Raw genomic sequence first — 17,328 nt, 5'->3', positions numbered from 1 at the left:
GAAGCGAATGCAAACTGCTAATAATATCAGATATACAAATATATTCATGAAAATTGTAAATTATAAAATTAAATGCCCGTCTTAGTCATTGGTTACCACTATTTTGATGAATAGGTTATTCGTAGCCTATCTTTGTTCAAATGATTTGCATATATTATGCAAATAAGAACTACCCACAGAAGGCCTATGCCGTGTGATGCACGCCCCTGGCCCCTTGGATTGGCCTGTCAATCCACCTTATTTGTATGACGTGATTTAATAAATGAAGGCCCTCCCCCCTGCTGCTTTCACCTCTCGCGAAGAGAAGCGTGGGTTGGGACTCTTTCCTGGTTACGTAAGCTCCGCCCCCCGGCAAAGAAACCCTTCCGCCCCGTCTTCTAGCTCCGACTCCTTCGCCGAAAGCGCCACGGGCCTAGGATCGTTTCCTTCCACTTTCGGCGTCCCTACGTCTCTCCGTTCCCATCTCTCCACGAACGCACGACGCACGCCCCGCCTCTTTCTCCCCCTATTTGTCGTGCAAATTCTGCGCCCCAACCGCCCGGCCGACCGGCGCCGTATTCCCGCCCCCTCTACGCGTCTCAACGGCCGACGCCGGGGGCCTGCCACTTCAGCCAACCGGCGTCCTAGCGCCTTAAGTCCCTCCTCTTTATGCAAATAACATACGTCAGCTTCGCACGCTCTGCTTTTTAAAATAAGGATAGCCCTGGAAGTAAAGAGGGATAGGGTAGAAAGCTCCCCGCCCTTTATGCAAATTAAGGGGCGTGTCTATGCGCGGAGGGAGGCGGCGGGGGGGGCGCTCCCGGGGGTGGCGGTTGCCCGGATGGGCCGTTAGTCGGGGCCCAGCCGCGGAGTGAGCGAGGGAGACGGGAGGAGCCGAACCCGGCGCCATCCGCCGCCATCCGCCCCCGCCCCACCGCCATTCCACCCCGGGGAGCCCCTAGGCCCCGGTCCCGGACCCCCGCGCACCCGGCCAGGTGAGTCTGGGCGAGCCGACTGCTAACGCCCTTTTCCGGCGCGGGAGCAGCGGTGGCAGCGGCAGCAGCGGCGGTGGCGGGCCGGGAGGAGAAGCTGCTATTAGCCGCCGCCATTTTGTCCTCCTGCTGCCGGGCCTGCCTGCCCCTCCCCCTCCGATACTCCCATCCTGGGACCCGCACTTCCAGCCCTTCTCTGAGTCTATGGCCTGCCCTTACCCACTCACCTTATGGCTTCATGGGGCGACCCCCCACTCCTGGGCCGTAACCCCCCCCGCCCCCCGTTGCGCTCCTGGCCTTTCACCCGTATTTATGGTCCCCTTCCCTGCCGCCGCTCTAGGGTGGGCCGCGCCTGACTCTCCTCTTTTCCAAGAGTCTCCCTTCCTCCATAGTGGACCCCTCCCATCATCCAGCGCTAAGGTTCCCCCTTCTTGATGCCCCACTTCGCGTCTAGTCACTCCCACTCTGGAGCCCTGCTTTTATCCCGCATCTGTGCTTTCTACGTTCTTCAATTTCTTCTCTGCTTTTTTCATGTTTCCTTTCTTATCTCCTTTCTATCCCAACCCCGCCCTTTCTCCTGGGTCTCTTGACGTCGCTCCCTTACTTTGGTCTGCATCCTTTTCCTACCATTCCCGCTTACGTGTATTATTTCCCACCTGCTTTCGTATTAATTGTCTTCTGTTAGTTTTAGTTTCTTCACTATTCTTCTGTCCTCTTTTCCTTCATAAATTTATTTTCAAAGACTGGCCTCCTTAAACACCTTAAAAGCAATCCTCATCTAAACCTGTCTTAAAGTTCTTGATTTGGGTTATCATCCTGGTCCTGTCTGGATGTCTCACCAACTCCCATCTCTTTCCTTTACACCATTCTCTATAAACGAATGCCTTGTCACCCAGGAACTGACCGATGTTGGAGAGTTTGGCCGGCTTGGGGAGCAAGGGGTATTAGGGAAAGAAATGACTGCCAATGGGTGTTTTTACTGGGGGTAGGAAAATGAAGTTGGTTCCGGCCTCGGCCCCATGGTTACATGGTATGCTTGAGGTGGGTCCATAATGCTTTGTTTTTCTCACATCTACATAGGGTAAACCAGAGCCCACCAGTATTTCATCTGCAGACAAAATTTTTTCCAGGAGCTGGGTTGGGGGCAAGTGTAGGAAAAGGCAGGCTATCCCAAATACTTGGTTCTATAGCTTGGGACTATGTAGAGCCCCATTTGTTCCCTCAGGAATTCTCTGGCACCAGCCCCCCAGCCTGGCTGAGCAAGCTCATAAAATCCTTAAACTCCGGCATACCTTCCTGCAAACCTCCCCGATGGGAGTGAGGCGGCTGGGAATAGAACCTGGCGCACAGGAAGCTGATATCTAATAAGTAGGGGACCTAAAGCTCTGTTCCTTACATGATGGAGCCGTATGCGTCTTTCTGGTTTTCTCAGGAGCTTGGACTTGCCCTTTTTTATTGTAGGTCTCTGAAATGATTTTGGTGGAGAGAGATTATTACTTGTGGGCATAATGAAGAGGCCGCTACACTTTATATAGACTGGTACAAAGGGGAGAGTGTTTGTATTAGGAAGATACTGGATTTTTATTTGGGTTTCCTTAGCAAGAGGTGTCTGGGGGAAAGAGGGTACATGGCATTTGGGCTCCGTGGGGAGCTAAGTAGATAATGATTGCTTAAAGGGACTGGGGTGTTTGAATAGGCTGGAGGAAGAGACACTAGAGGGCCACATATCTGGGCCCCTGATGAGAATAAAAGGGAGCCTACGAGTCTAAGCTTCTGTTGGAGTCTCTAAATGGAGCAGAGACTGAAACACTTGGTATCTGGCCCACAGGCTCCGGCACGTTTTGGGGGAGGTGCCTGCAGGACCCAACGTACTCAATGAGCTTCCAGCGCAATGTCCGATCGCTCGGGGCCGACTGCCAAGGGGAAGGATGGAAAAAAGTATTCCTCGCTCAACCTGTTTGATACATATAAGGGCAAGTCCTTAGAGATCCAGAAACCCGCTGGTGAGGGTCCTGCAATGATGTTCCTAATTATAGGAGGCTGGGCATGAATGGGGCACATATTTCAGAGCTCTTCGAAGGGAAACAACTATGGTACATACATCCAAAGGTTAGAGAAACACTAGAGACTTTCTAATTTTATCTTGGGTCCCATGGGGGTGTTGCGCTTTGGGTGAACACCAGTACCCTCCTACAAAGGCGTGTCTGTGGTTTCCCGTCTTTGGACACGTAAGAATCGGAGGCAAAGAAATGTGGACTTGGAGAAGTCTGGGGCCAGCTTGCTCCCTGCAGGCTCAAGATCAGCCATCCCACATAGAAGTATTGAATGTAAAGCATCTCAGCCTTCCTTCCTGATGGAATTTTGGAGGTTGCCGAGGGGAAAGGGAGGGAAGGTTTCTAGGAGAAGTTTGGTTTCTAAGAGAAGCTATTGAGGGTGTCAGAATGGGACCTAGGGTAGGATGGTGTCAGATCTGCTATATAAAGCATTTTCACTCTCTCCGCCTTTTCTCCAGTTGCCCCTCGCCATGGCCTGCAGAGTCTCGGGAAAGTTGCCATTGCTCGGCGTATGCCACCCCCAGCCAACCTTCCAAGCCTGAAAGCCGAGAACAAAGGCAATGACCCCAACGTCTCACTAGTGCCGAAAGACGGAACAGGATGGGCAAGCAAACAGGAGCAGTCCGACCCCAAGAGGTAGACAGAGACCTGGGGGACTTGGAGTTATGAGTACTTCAACTTTGAACTTCAGGCTGAATGGGGGCTTGGTCTAGCCTGGCCACATGAGAGTCAGAGACAAACAGGGAAGACTCTGTCCTGCCTATTGTAGGACTCCTGTCAGATGACTAATGAATGGTACCTTTAGCTTTCTGTCAGATGTAAAGAAAGCTTGAAGAATAGAGGACAGCCTGTGCAGGGTGACGAGCTTATGGTATTTTGCCCTAATACTTGTTAAAAGTAGGGAGTAGACCTGGGTTCAGTTCCTGTCCTCCACCAGTTGGAGAAGCAGTGGAGCCGGAGCCATCTCAGACTCTAACCTTCTCATCCTACCATCCCCTCAGTTCCGATGCCTCAACCGCTCAGCCGCCGGAATCGCAGCCACTGCCGGCTTCACAGACGCCTGCCTCCAACCAACCGAAACGACCCCCAGCAGCCCCCGAGGTATCTGAAGAACTGGATGTTATTTAAGGGGCAGGGGCAAGAATGGCTTGTAGCTTCTCATGCACGTCACCATTTATTATCTCTGCTTCCCCAGAACACTCCTTCGGTTCCAAGCGGGGTAAAGTCCTGGGCACAAGCCAGTGTCACCCATGGAGCACTTGGAGATGGTGAGTGCAGGGCTGTTTGGGGAGGTCTCTTTGGGCACCATAGTAGGCAGGAGTCCTGTACTGTACCTCCACTGTGCCTCCTCGTTCCTCTTTGGCTAAACTTTGGATCCCATATTCAGTTTCATGGGACACACATGAGCAAGTTTGTCTCAGAATTAACTGAAGGTGAGGAGGATGTCCCAAAACTGACCTTGTTTCTTGGGGAATGAACACGTAATACGTAGGGGGTGAGTTTGGAGGCAGAACTGGATCTGCTACCTATCAGACCCTTCCACTTTCATGGTGCGTCCTCAGTAGATGTACTTGTGTCTCCTACTTTTGCACCTCAACACCAACAGGTGGAAGGGCATCAAGCCTACTGTCACGATTCTCTCGAGAGGAATTTCCGACCCTGCAGGCGGCTGGCGACCAGGACAAGGCTGCCAAGGAAAGGGAGTCTGCCGAACAGTCGTCTGGGCCCGGACCAAGCCTCCGCCCCCAAAGTGAGTGGCCGCCATTAGTGAGTGAATGAGTGGTTACCTTTTGGCCAGGACATTACCTTATTCCGTCTCAGAGTTAGGTGCTAGCTTATTCATCTTTCTCCCCATCATTTTCAGCTATGTTCGCTCTGCCTTTTCCAAAATACAGATTCTACAACTTGGAGGGACGGAGGTGGGCGTGGCCCTGATGAGCTGGAGGGCCCGGACTCCAAACTTCATCATGGCCATGATCCCCGGGGTGGGCTGCAGCCTGCAGGCCCACCCCAGTTCCCTCCCTACCGCGGAATGATGCCGCCTTTCGTGAGTTTGGATATCTTGTTTGGGATTGGTTGTGCTGGAAGTTAAGAGAGTTAGGAATTAGGGCTTAGTCTTTGGAGGGGACACATAGAAAGCAGGGGCCTGTGACATATAGTGAGGGTGGGAGGATAATAGGTTTAGGGAGCTGGTAGGCTATTTGACTGTCCCTCTGAGCGGCTACTCTTGGGCCCTTTTGCAGATGTATCCCCCATATCTCCCGTTTCCTCCGCCCTATGGACCCCAGGGGCCTTACCGATACCCCACTCCTGATGGGCCCGGGTGAGTAATCTAGGTCTGGGTTTGTGGTTGGGGACAGGGGAAGCCTGTTGGGGAGGAGATGGTTTTCTAGCCAGGAGGCTCAGTCTTGTATGTGATTATACAACATGCCGTCTTAACCTCTTCTCCTGTTTGCTTTTTCATACACAGCCGTTTCCCCCGTGTGGCAGGCCCCCGAGGTTCAGGGCCACCAATGCGCCTCGTAGAACCTGTGGGTCGGCCTTCCATTCTTAAAGAAGATAATCTCAAAGAGTTTGATCAGTTGGACCAGGAGAATGATGATGGTTGGGCAGGTGAGTGGATACTAAGGACCAAGTATTTTTGTTTTGGTTTGGTTTTGGTTTGGGGTTTGTTTGTTTGTTTGTTTGTTTGCGGTACGTGGGCCTCTCACTGCTGTGGCCTCTCCCGCTGCGGAGCACAGGCTCCGGACGCGCAGGCTCAGCGGCCATGGCTCACGGGCCCAGCCGCTCCGCGGCATGTGGGATCTTCCCGGACCGGGGCACAAACCCGTGTCCCCAGCATTGGCAGACGGACTCTCAACCACTGTGCCACCAGGGAAGCCCTTTTTGTTTGTTTGGTTTTTGGTTTTTGGTTTTGTTTGGTTTTTGGCTGCACTGCACAAGTTATGAGATCTTAATTCCCCTCCCAGGGATTGAACCCAGGCCCTCGGCAGAGAAAGTGTGGAGTCCTAACCACTGGACCGCCAGGGAATTCCCAAGTATTTTAGTTTTAAAAAGCAAAATCTGATGAGGAAAAAACGGGTTATACAGGACTTCTTTGGTAGCCCAGTGGTTAAGACTTCACCTTCCAATGCAGTGGGGGCAGGTTCGATCCCTGGTCGGGGAGCTAAGATCCCACATGCCTCGCAGCCAAAAACCAAAACATAAAACAGAAGCAGGGCTTCCCTGGTGGCGCAGTGGTTGAGAGTCCGCCTGCCGATGCAGGGGACACAGGTTCGTGCCCCGGTCTGGGAAGATCCCACATGCCGCAGAGCGGCTAGGCCCGTGAGCCATGGCCGCTGAGCCTGTGCGTCTGGAGCCTGTGCTCCGCAACGGGAGAGGCCACAACAGTGAGAAGCCCGCGTACTGCAAAACAAACAAACAAAAAAACCAGAAGCAATATTGTAACAAATTCAATAAAGACTTTAAAAATGGTCCACGTCAAAAAAAAAAAAATCTTAAGAAAACAGGTTGTGTGGGAGAAAAGCAGACACTGAAAGGTAGGGGAGATATGTTGAGGAAAGCCAAGTCCTGGTAGAGAACTATGAGAGTCATGGTGGGGATCTGGATGTCAGTGGGAGGAGGGCAGTTGGCATTAGTAGTACATCCTATCACGTAGTTCCTGTGTTCCAGAAAATATGAGATTGGAGAGCAGAATGCTTGGGTTACCACTCTTCACTGTTCTCCTCAGGGGCCCACGAGGAGGTCGACTACACTGAGAAGCTCAAGTTCAGTGATGAGGAAGATGGGCGAGACTCCGATGAGGAGGGAGCTGAGGGCCAGTGAGTTCGGGCCCTCTGGGGAGAGGAGGGGGCTCCGTTTCTCTCATGGTAATATACTCTTAAAGGAGTTGGGTTGCAGCTGATTTTAATTCCACTGTTGGTCTGCTCACAGCAAGGAGTCCCAGTCAGCTGCTGGTGAGGAACGGCCCCCTGAAGCAGATGGCAAAAAGGGCAACTCCCCCGGCAGCGAACCACCCCCTCCCAAGACGGCCTGGGCAGAGACCTCTCGGCCTCCAGAGACAGAGCCGGGGCCTCCTGCCCCAAAGCCTCCCCCACCCCCACCACACCGGGGCCCCACCGGGAACTGGGGCCCCCCTGGGGACTACCCAGTGAGTGTCTACAGTGAGGGGTTGAGAGGGTCAGTCATGGGAGATTAGTTTCAGCTGAGTAATTGAAGCAGTAGTAATAAGAGGAAGCTGGAGGGAGGATCGAAAATGGGCTGCAGGAAGTGTAGAGCTGTGGAGCATCTCTGGGAAGGTTTGGAAAATCGTCAGTGTTAGGCGAGTCTGGGTGAAAAGAGAAACTGGGACGCCAGTTAGGTAAAACAAGGAGACCTGGGTGTCTGGGTCTCTGAAAGAGAGGAAGCAAGACTAGGATGATGAGTTTGTCCCTACCCTGAGAGGCCATCAACCCCAAGGCCTGGTCTTTGCACCTGCAGCTAGAGACAGTTGATGAGTCTGTGGAAGAGATCATAAGAAACATAATGACTGATACCTTTGGCCCTGCTGGGTCTGCCCACTGACAGGATCGCGGGGGCCCTCCCTGCAAGCCCCCAGCACCCGAAGATGAGGATGAGGCTTGGCGGCAGCGGCGAAAGCAGTCTTCGTCAGAAATCTCCCTGGCTGTGGAGCGAGCCCGGCGACGGCGAGAGGAGGAGGAACGGCGCATGCAGGAGGAACGCAGGGCAGCCTGTGCCGAGAAACTCAAGCGACTCGATGAGAAGTTTGGGGCACCTGACAAGCGGCTCAAATCGGAACCTGCTGTACCACCTGCTGCCCCTCCTGTCCCCGCTCCACCACCTGCGGCCCCCAAAGAACTCCCCACACCTCCAGCTCCTCCACCGGCACCAGTCCCGACACCTGAAAAAGAACCGGAAGAGCCGGCACAGGCCTCTCCTGCCCAGTCCACCCCCACTGCAGGTGTGGCTCCAGCTCCCACCGTGGTGAGTGGTGGTGGCAGCACCAGTAGCACCAGCAGTGGCAGCTTCGAAGCCAGCCCAGGTATGGAGATGGTGATGGGTACTACCAGGTGCCAGATCTCTTATCTGCTTGGGGTTGAGGGTGCAGGTGGTAAGGATGTGAGTAAAGGAAATAGAAGGCAGTTGTTTTGGTTTACTGGACTATCAGTGGAAGGGGCGAAAAGGATCTTTTTGCTTGTATGGACATCCGAGGGGGAAAGCTTTTGTTACTTGAATTCCTGAATAAGTAGTGACCTGAAACCACTTCCGGTAGGCCTAGAGTGGAGCAAGGCTGAAGCAAGTGTCTGTTACTTTTGATGTTCTCATGGGAAGTTAATGCCACCACTGTTGGCTTTTGAGAGACCATGAAGTTTTCATGGGTTTTAAATGGGATGGTCTTAACCTTTAGTGGGGGAGCTAGAGGTGAGAGCTGAAATTACGGGGGTGTTCATGGAATGTCTCTTGGGGGACTAGACCACTTTGATGAGTGTCTTTTCTTTAATGCAGTGGAACCCCAAGTGCCCTCAAAAGAGGGTCCTGAACCACCAGAAGAGGTTCCTTCTCCTGCCACTCCCCCAGCCCCAAAGGTGGAGCCCAAGGGTGATGGGGTTGGTCCTACCCGGCAGCCCCCCAGCCAAGGCTTGGGCTACCCCAAGTATCAGAAATCATTGCCTCCTCGTTTCCAGCGGCAGCAGCAGGTAAAACTAAGTTACTTCCCTTCTTAAGGGCTGCTTTCCGTGCATTTATCCTATCCATGAGTTCCTTCCTGGATCCCTCTACCAGTTCTCTTTGCTTTGTGTCACCCTAGTTTCCGTCTAGTCCAGGTATTTGTTGGCGCTTGCGGGTTTTTGGTTCTTGTTGTGTCAGTTCGTTTTTCTGTTGGGGGCCTCGGATGCCTCTCTCACCCCCTTTTGTCTTCCCCAGGAGCAGCTCTTGAAGCAGCAGCAGCAGCAGTGGCAGCAGCATCACCAGGGCTCCGCCCCGCCCGCCCCAGTGCCCGCATCACCACCACAGCCTGCGACCCTGGGGGCTGTGCCAGCTCCACAGGCTCCGCCGCCCCCCCCCAAGGCCCTGTACCCAGGTGCTCTGGGCCGGCCCCCACCCATGCCCCCTATGAACTTCGATCCCCGCTGGATGATGATTCCTCCTTATGTGGACCCCCGGCTCCTTCAGGGCCGGCCCCCTCTGGACTTCTATCCTCCTGGTGTGCATCCCTCTGGTAAGGGGCCATAGAAGAGGGAGGGGGTGGTGGACCCCTTAGTCCTGGGAAGTGGGTATCAGCATCTTGGTGTGGGGATGAAGGACCACCAATTAAGAGGGGAGCCTAGCACTGCTGAGATACCTCTTTGTTGCAAAAATGAAACAGTGGTCCTTCTTTAACTGGGATTTAACTGGGTGGGGGGATTAATTGGATTCATCTGTAGGGAAGCTTAGTGGATAACTGTTTCAGGAGCGTGGGCAAGGCCCAGGAGATGGAGGCCTTGACCGGGCTGACATGGAGGATTAACTGGGGAGATGCTTTTTGGGCTGGAGGGCTTATAACATAAAAAAGGGTGTTTTTTCTCATACTGTTTTGTTTCCTCAGGCCTAGTTCCCCGGGAGCGCTCAGACAGTGGAGGCTCAAGCTCAGAGCCATTTGAGCGCCATGCACCCCCCCTCTTACGGGATCGTGGCACCCCACCAGTGGATCCAAAGTTGGCCTGGGTAGGAGATGTCTTCACCACCACACCTGCTGACCCCCGCCCACTTACCTCACCACTGCGCCAGGCTGCTGACGAGGATGAGAAGGGGATGAGGTGAGTCTGAGTAGAGAAATGCGTGGGTTTCCAGTGTAAGTATCTAGGCTAGGAGAAAAGGTACTTTGGGTTATCGGTGAAGTGTTAGGAGTAAATGTGAAAGGAGTATCTGTGTCATAATAAAGTGTTCTCTTTCCCCATCTAGTTCGTTTTCCTCGTCTTAAGGTACTTAATTTCCATTCTTTTCTGTCTCCCTTTTCAGGAGCGAGACCCCTCCAGTACCTCCCCCACCACCCTATCTGGCCAGTTATCCAGGCTTTCCTGAGAATGGAGGCCCTGGGCCCCCAATCCCTCGCTTCCCTCTGGAGGAGCCAACTCCCCCAGGGCCCCGTCCACTCCCCTGGCCCCCAGGCAATGATGAGGCAGCCAAGATACAGGCTCCACCACCCAAAAAGGAAACCCCCAAGGAGGAGACTCCACAGCTGACCGGGCCAGAAGCCGGTCGAAAGCCTGTCCGTGGAATCGGAGGCCAAGGCCCCCCGCCACCTCGCAGAGAGAGCCGCACTGAGACCCGCTGGGGCCCTCGTCCAGGCAGCAGTCGTCGTGGAATCCCTCCAGAGGAGCCAGGGGCCCCTCCCCGCCGCGCTGGGCCTATCAAGAAACCCCCCCTGCCTGCAAAAGTCGAAGATCTGCCCCCCAAGCCCCTCGAACAGGGAGATGAAACCCCCAAGGTTCCAAAGCCAGACCCGTTGAAGACGGCGAAGGGGAAGATAGGTGGCCCCAAGGAGACCCCACCCAGTGGGACTCTTTCCCCTGCCCCAAGGCTTCGGAGGGACTATTCCTATGAGAGAGTGGGTCCTCCCTCTTGCCGGGGTCGGGGCCGAGGGGAGTATTTTGCCAGGGGGAGGGGTTTTCGGGGCACCTATGGGGGACGGGGGCGGGGAGCCCGAAGCCGAGAGTTCCGTAGTTACCGGGAATTCCGAGGAGATGATGGGCGTGCAGGTGGGGCAGGGGGACCAAACCATCCTCCTGCTCCTCGAGGCCGCACTGCCAGCGAGACACGGAGTGAGGGTTCAGAGTATGAAGAAATCCCCAAGCGGCGCCGGCAGCGGGGTTCAGAGACAGGCAGCGAGACCCATGAGAGTGATCTGGCCCCCTCAGACAAGGAGGCCCCGACACCCAAGGAAGGAGTACTTACGCAGGTCCCTCTTGCTCCCCCACCATCAGGAGCACCCCCTTCACCAGCCCCAGCCCGCTTTTCCACAGCCAGAGGTGGACGAGTCTTCACTCCCAGAGGGGTGCCATCACGCCGGGGTCGAGGGGGAGGGCGGCCCCCTCCCCCCATTTGCCCAGGCTGGAGCCCCCCCACCAAGTCTCTGGCTCCAAAGAAGCCTCCAACAGGTCCTTTGCCTCCAAGTAAGGAGCCTTTGAAAGAGAAGCTGATCCCAGGGCCCCTGTCCCCCATGGCCCGAGGAGGCAGCAACGGAGGCAGCAACGTAGGCATGGGTGTGGAAGACGGAGAGCGGCCCAGAAGGAGGCGACATGGGAGGGCTCAGCAGCAGGACAAACCGCCTCGTTTCCGGAGACTGAAACAGGAACGGGAGAACGCTGCCAGGGGGACCGAGGGCAAGCCCTCTTCCCTTGCCCTTCCAGTCTCCACTCCTGGGCCGGAGGAGGCCCTCACAACAGCAGTGCCCCCACCACCTCGCCGGGCAGCTGCTAAGTCTCCCGATCTGTCAAACCAGAACTCCGACCAAGCCAATGAGGAATGGGAGACCGCCTCAGAGAGCAGTGACTTTGCCAGTGAGCGCCGGGGGGACAAGGAGGCTCCGCCAGCAGCACTGCTAACCCCCAAAGCTGTGGGGACTCCCGGGGGCAGTGGAGGTGGAGCTGGACCAGGCATTTCAGCCATGTCCCGTGGAGAGCTGAGCCAGAGAGCCAAAGATTTGAGCAAGCGGAGCTTCTCGAGTCAGCGGCCAGGCATGGAAAGGCAGAACCGGCGCCCAGGCCCGAGCAGCAAGTCTGGCAGTGGTGGCGGCAGCAGTGGAGGAGGAGGCGGGGGCCCTGGAGGGAGGACCGGCCCAGGGCGAGGGGACAAGAGGAGCTGGCCCTCTCCCAAGAACCGAAGGTGGGTACAGAGAGGTGATTAAGTTTATTCTTAGGGTTAAAAAGTTGGGGGAGGGGAGAAAACCTGGGGGAAAGGTGTGGTTGGGTGGTGTGGAGTGTGAGATCATCCAAGGGCGCAGGGTAAGCTCTTAGGTGCACTAGGTTATCCAAGTCTAGTTAAAGTAGCTGGAAAGCAGTTGACAGCGTTGGGAACACCGCCCATATTCCTTGTTTTCCCCTCCAAAGACCTTTACGAGTAGAATTCCTTGGAAGTGCTCAGAAATGGGGAATTCCCTGGTCCTCCAGCGGTTAGGACTCTGGCGCTTTCACTTCTGGAGCCTGGGTTCTATCCCTGGCTGGGGAGCCGAGAATCCCACAAGCCGCACGGTGGGGGGGGGGGGGAAGTGCTCAGAAACACCTGGATTTTAGTGCAGAGGACCGGGTTGAAGGTGGAGAGGTAGAGGAGATTTAACTTGTAGGGAAGATGTGACAATTCTGTGCGTACTGGAACGGATGCTCTGTTTTCTTCAGCCGTCCTCCAGAGGAGCGTCCCCCAGGGCTCCCTCTGCCTCCCCCACCCCCCAGCAGTTCTGCTGTCTTCCGCCTGGACCAAGTTATCCACAGCAACCCTGCTGGCATCCAACAGGCTCTGGCCCAGCTCAGCAGCCGCCAAGGAAGTGCAGCTGCACCAGGGGGCCACCCAAGGCCCAAGCCTGGGCCTCCCCAAACCCCCCAAGGCCCCTCCCCTCGGCCCCCAACCCGGTATGACCCTCAGAGGGCCAACAGCAATGACGTCAATTCGGGTAAGCTGGAGGGGCTGAGGGTGCAAATGTCTCCATCCCCAGAGAAGGCCAGGTGCTGAAGGGGGAAGAATCTGGCCTGGGAGCCCTGATGCTGGGTGTCTCCATTCCACTGAGGGTGGAAGGGTTGGGAGGTGGAGTACAGAGGGAAAAGCTCGGTTCAGTGATAGAGCAAGACATGCTGACGGATTTCCCCTTTTCCCCAGACCCCCACTTGGAGGAGCCAGGGCCGATGGTCAGGGGGGCGGGCGGGACTCCCCGGGACTCTGCCGGGGTTAATCCCTTCCCCCCCAAACGGCGAGAGCGGCCTCCCAGAAAACCGGAGCTGCTGCAGGAGGTGAGGGATGGGGCTTGAGGTGATGTTTCACTGCTCTCACTTTCAAAGGTTTTCACTTACGTTTTCTTCACTCTTTCCTATTTCTGTCATTGTGTTTTCACCCCCAAGTTCTCAGTGTTAGTCGCTGTTGATCTCCCACGTCTCCTTTTTTCCCCACAAGTGGGGCACTCTGTCTCAGGTGCTTACATTCCTCAGTTGCCACCTCATTCATGTTTTGCTTTTGGCCTCTCTCACCTTTAGGAATCCTTGCCACCTTCTCATAGCTCTGGATTCTTGGGCCCCAAACCCGAGGGCCCGGGCCCTCAGGGAGAGTCCAGAGATGCAGGAACAGAGGCCCTGACCCCTCACCTCTGGAATCGTATACACACTGGTGAGTTGAGCTGAGCAGAAGGAAAGGACTGTGTTAGAGGGCTTAGAGAGTGAGGCGGGCCGCAGAGCCATCTTCTCTCACTCCTGTTGTGTTGGTGCTCCTCCCAGCCACTAGCCGGAAGAGTTATCAGCCTGGCTCCATGGAGCCTTGGATGGAACCCCTGAGTCCTTTTGAGGATGTGGCTGGCACGGAGGTAAGTGAGGGTGGGAAGGAGTGTCTGAGCTTGGATGTTATTGAGCAGTGGTCACACTTCACCTATTCTGGAATGAGTGTGGGGCTGTTGCATCACGTAGCGGCCTACTTACTTCCTGTAGTTTGTCTTTGTGTGTACCACAGTCAGGTATTGGGGTGCCTTCTACTCTGACCTAAATCCTTCTCCACTCCTCTCAGATGAGTCAGTCTGACAGTGGGGTGGACCTGAGTGGGGATTCTCAGGTGTCATCAGGTCCCTGCAGCCAGCGAAGTTCCCCTGATGGAGGACTCAAGGGGGCAGCAGAGGGGCCCCCCAAGCGGTCTGGAGGCCCCTCCCCCCTGAATGCTGTTCCTGGCGAGGGTCCACCTGGCTCTGAACCCTCTGAACCTCCTAGGAGACGGCCACCTGCCCCGCACGATGGGGACAGAAAGGTAAACGACCAAGAAAGGATAAGAAGAATGTTTCTGGGACTTTGACTTTGGCCTTATTTTTGTCTCCCCTTTCCTCTGCCTGTGTGTGCTGGTTGGGGCTTCCTTTTCCTTTCCCCAACCCTACTTCACTGTGTTGCCCTACCCAGGAGCTGCCCCGGGAGCAGCCTCTGCCCCCTGGGCCCATTGGCACAGAAAGATTGCAGCGTACAGACCGAGGCCCAGAGCCTGGCTCCCTCCGGCCATCCCATCGACCTGGTCCTCCAGTCCAGTTTGGTACCAGTGACAAGGTCCGTGTAGGCTAGATCTGGGTGTCTTGGGTTGGGTGGACTAGAAGTGGGATGTGGGGGACACGTCTGAATCATGGGACAATCTCTCCTGCCTCATGATCACAGGACTCGGACTTGTGCCTAGTGGTGGGAGACAGTTTAAAAGCAGAGAAGGAGCTAACGGTATCAGTCACTGAGGTAAGTGGGAGAGTGAGGTTTTGGGGAAAGACCTTAGACTTCTGGAGAAGGCGTCTGGGAGTGACTTGGGCATCCACGTTGCCCAGATAGCCCCCTTGACGAGGCTTCTCCTTCCCAGGCCATTCCCATAGCCCGAGACTGGGAGCTGCTCCCCAGTGCTTCTGCCTCAGCTGAGCCACAATCCAAGAACCTGGATTCTGGGCACTGTGGCCCAGAGACCAGCTCCTCAGGCCAACGCTTGTACCCTGAGGTCTTCTATGGCAGCCCTGGGCCTCCCAGTTCTCAAGTAGGTCCTACTTCCTATCCCAAGACCCCTTTCTGCCTGTAGTCTCCTAATATCAAACCTTTCCAATTTGTAGTTTTTAACACTTTTTTTTTTTTGTCATTTCACTTTTCTCCCTGCTTTTGCTGTAGTGGGTGGGATGAGTGAGCTTTTCTTGACCAGGAAAACTGGAGCTATTCCACACTTGCTCTCCTGCAGGTTTCAGGGGGAGCCATAGACTCTCAGCTACATCCCAACAATGGAGGTTTCCGCCCTGGGACACCCTCATTGCACCCTTACAGGTAAGACTAGATCTCTGAGGATCTCAGAAGGAAATGGAACTGTGTTTCAGGGGAAGAGGGAAGGGGAATACATTTCTAGGGTACCCGGCGGCTAGTGGACTTAACAGTACTGCTCAGACTAAAGGAGTAAATGACTCTGGTTTCCTGATGCCTTTCCTCTCCCTTGCCCCACTTTCTTTTCAGATCACAGCCCCTGTACCTCCCCCCAGGCCCAGCCCCACCCTCGGCACTGCTCTCTGGGGTAGCTGTCAAGGGCCAGTTTCTGGATTTCTCCCCACTGCAAGCAACAGAGCTGGGGAAGTTGCCAGCTGGAGGAGTTCTCTACCCTCCACCTTCCTTCCTCTACTCTCCAGCTTTCTGCCCTAGCCCTTTGCCAGACCCACCCTTGCTTCAGGTAAGAAGAGGTGGGGGTGTGCTGGGCTTAGGGAGTTAGGGGTGGGGTGAAGAATGCTTTTGGGGGAGTTGACTTATTCCTCCCTGTTCCCCAACAGGTGCGACAGGATCTGCCATCCCCTTCAGATTTCTATTCCCCTCCTCTGCAACCTGGTGGCCAAAGTGGCTTCCTCCCCTCAGGGGCCCCTGCCCAGCAGGTACCTTTTATCTTCCCAGTTCCCCTTTGTTCTGTTCTCCTCCAACTTCTAGCTTTTTCTGTTACCTGGTTGGACTCTCTCCCTGCCCCAACACACGCTCCCATGTTTCTCGTTACAGATGCTTCTACCCATGGTGGACTCTCAGCTGCCTGTGGTGAACTTTGGCTCCCTGCCACCAGCGCCACCTCCTGCCCCACCCCCCCTTTCTCTGTTACCTGTGGGCCCTGCTCTGCAGCCCCCCAGCCTGGCTGTGCGGCCCCCACCTGCTCCTACTCGGGTGCTGCCTTCACCTGCCAGGCCCTTCGGCCCTAGCTTGGGGCGAGCAGAGGTAAGGTACAGGAACTGAAGTGCTAGGGAACCCCAAGAGTTAGGGGTAAGGATTTAGCATCTCGAGATAAAAGGGTTGAGAGGCAGGATGCTCATGAATTTTTTGTCCTTCAGCTGCACCCAGTAGAACTAAAGCCGTTCCACGATTATCGAAAACTGAACAACCACCTTGGGGGACCTGGGTCATCACGTACTCCTCCAGCTGGAAGGCAAGAGAAGGGAATGGGGATGCAGACTGCCTATCCATTCCCAAGGACTTACTTTCTTTGGGGACCAGGGGCAGGTTTTAAGGTTGCCTCAAATGTCATTCCTCCTTCAGGTCTTTCTCTGGCCTCAACTCCCGTCTCAAGGCCCCACCTTCCACCTACAGCGGAGTCTTCCGCACCCAGCGCATCGACCTCTACCAGCAGGTGAAGGAGAAACCCCTGTGGTCTCAAGTCTTAATTTAAAAAAGTCACCACCTGAGTTCCTGTCCTTTCATCCCCGACCTCCCTGTTTGACTTAACTCTTCCACATGTACCCGTCCCCCAGGCCTCCCCACCAGATGCCCTGCGCTGGACGCCGAAGCCTTGGGAGCGGACGGGGCCACCTTCTCGAGAAGGGCCGTCCCGAAGGGCAGAGGAGCCTGGGTCCCGAGGGGACAAGGAGCCTGGATTGCCCCCACCCCGCTGAGGGAGTGCCCTTTGCCCCCCCCCCACCCCGCCCGGGGCTTGTATATAGATTATAAATATATAAGGGGGAAAGGGGCGGGTGGGGAGGGGTTGCGGGGCTGGGGCCTTGCTTCCCCTCCTCTCCCCTCCCCTGGTCCCCTATCCCTGGGGCCGTTTGTTAAAAAAGAATAATAAAAGGATTAAAAAAATATTTCCAAAATGATTTTGGGGATGGGTCAGTTGTTTGCAATCTCCTGTGTCGTAGTTCAGTGCCAAGTGATCTGTAGAGTGGTTTCAGTCAGGGAACTATTTGCTATTTACCTCAGTGATGTAACAGAACTACCTCAGAACAAACTTTTGTTGTATCTTAAAGTTCTGTGGGCCGGGAATTAGAGCTGGGCTCCCCGGGCAAAGCTGCTTGTGCCAGTGAGTGAGGTTGGTTGGTAACCAGTCAGTCAGCACCTGACAGCTCCTTGGTCCTATAGGCCTTTTGCTCACATGTCTGGGGCCATGGTGGGACATCTGGAAGGCAGAACTCCATTGGGTTGTCAACCACTGTCTCTGCATGGCTTCTCTGGCAAGATATCCTGAGTCATAAGGCCTTTTAATGTCCCTGAGTCAGTGTTCCAAGAGGTCTGGGCAGAAGCTGCAAAGCTTACAACCTGGCCTTAGGTTTCTGCCATGTTCTATTTGCCCGGCACGAACCAGCTAAAAAGGGGAAGGGACAGCAGAGAATT

General features: G+C 55.1%; 1 protein-coding gene across 1 annotated transcript; it reads left to right on the top strand.

Annotated features, from left to right (window-relative positions):
* The first annotated feature begins 809 nt into the window (after nt 1-809).
* On the top strand, nt 810-16,814 carry PRRC2A (proline rich coiled-coil 2A). Its single transcript, XM_081245867.1, has 31 exons — nt 810-974; nt 2,800-2,974; nt 3,484-3,661; nt 4,027-4,126; nt 4,221-4,293; nt 4,632-4,775; nt 4,921-5,072; nt 5,269-5,348; nt 5,496-5,638; nt 6,756-6,846; nt 6,959-7,175; nt 7,592-8,066; nt 8,531-8,721; nt 8,948-9,242; nt 9,609-9,819; nt 10,022-11,887; nt 12,397-12,668; nt 12,872-13,002; nt 13,243-13,372; nt 13,480-13,565; nt 13,763-13,996; nt 14,143-14,283; nt 14,389-14,460; nt 14,579-14,746; nt 14,942-15,024; nt 15,208-15,418; nt 15,516-15,614; nt 15,733-15,942; nt 16,056-16,150; nt 16,261-16,351; nt 16,473-16,814. The coding sequence occupies exons 2-31, from the start codon at nt 2,863-2,865 to the stop codon at nt 16,611-16,613; spliced, it is 6,492 nt and encodes a 2,163-aa protein (XP_081101993.1). The 5' UTR covers nt 810-974; nt 2,800-2,862; the 3' UTR covers nt 16,614-16,814.
* Nucleotides 16,815-17,328: the final 514 nt, after the last annotated feature.

Source organism: Mesoplodon bidens, assembly GCF_964165515.1.
Source record: "Mesoplodon bidens genome assembly, chromosome: 10".
In the NCBI taxonomy this organism is placed as follows: domain Eukaryota; kingdom Metazoa; phylum Chordata; class Mammalia; order Artiodactyla; family Ziphiidae; genus Mesoplodon; species Mesoplodon bidens.
The sequence above is the reverse complement of the archived record's forward strand: the minus strand, read 5'-3'. Positions and strand labels throughout refer to the sequence as shown.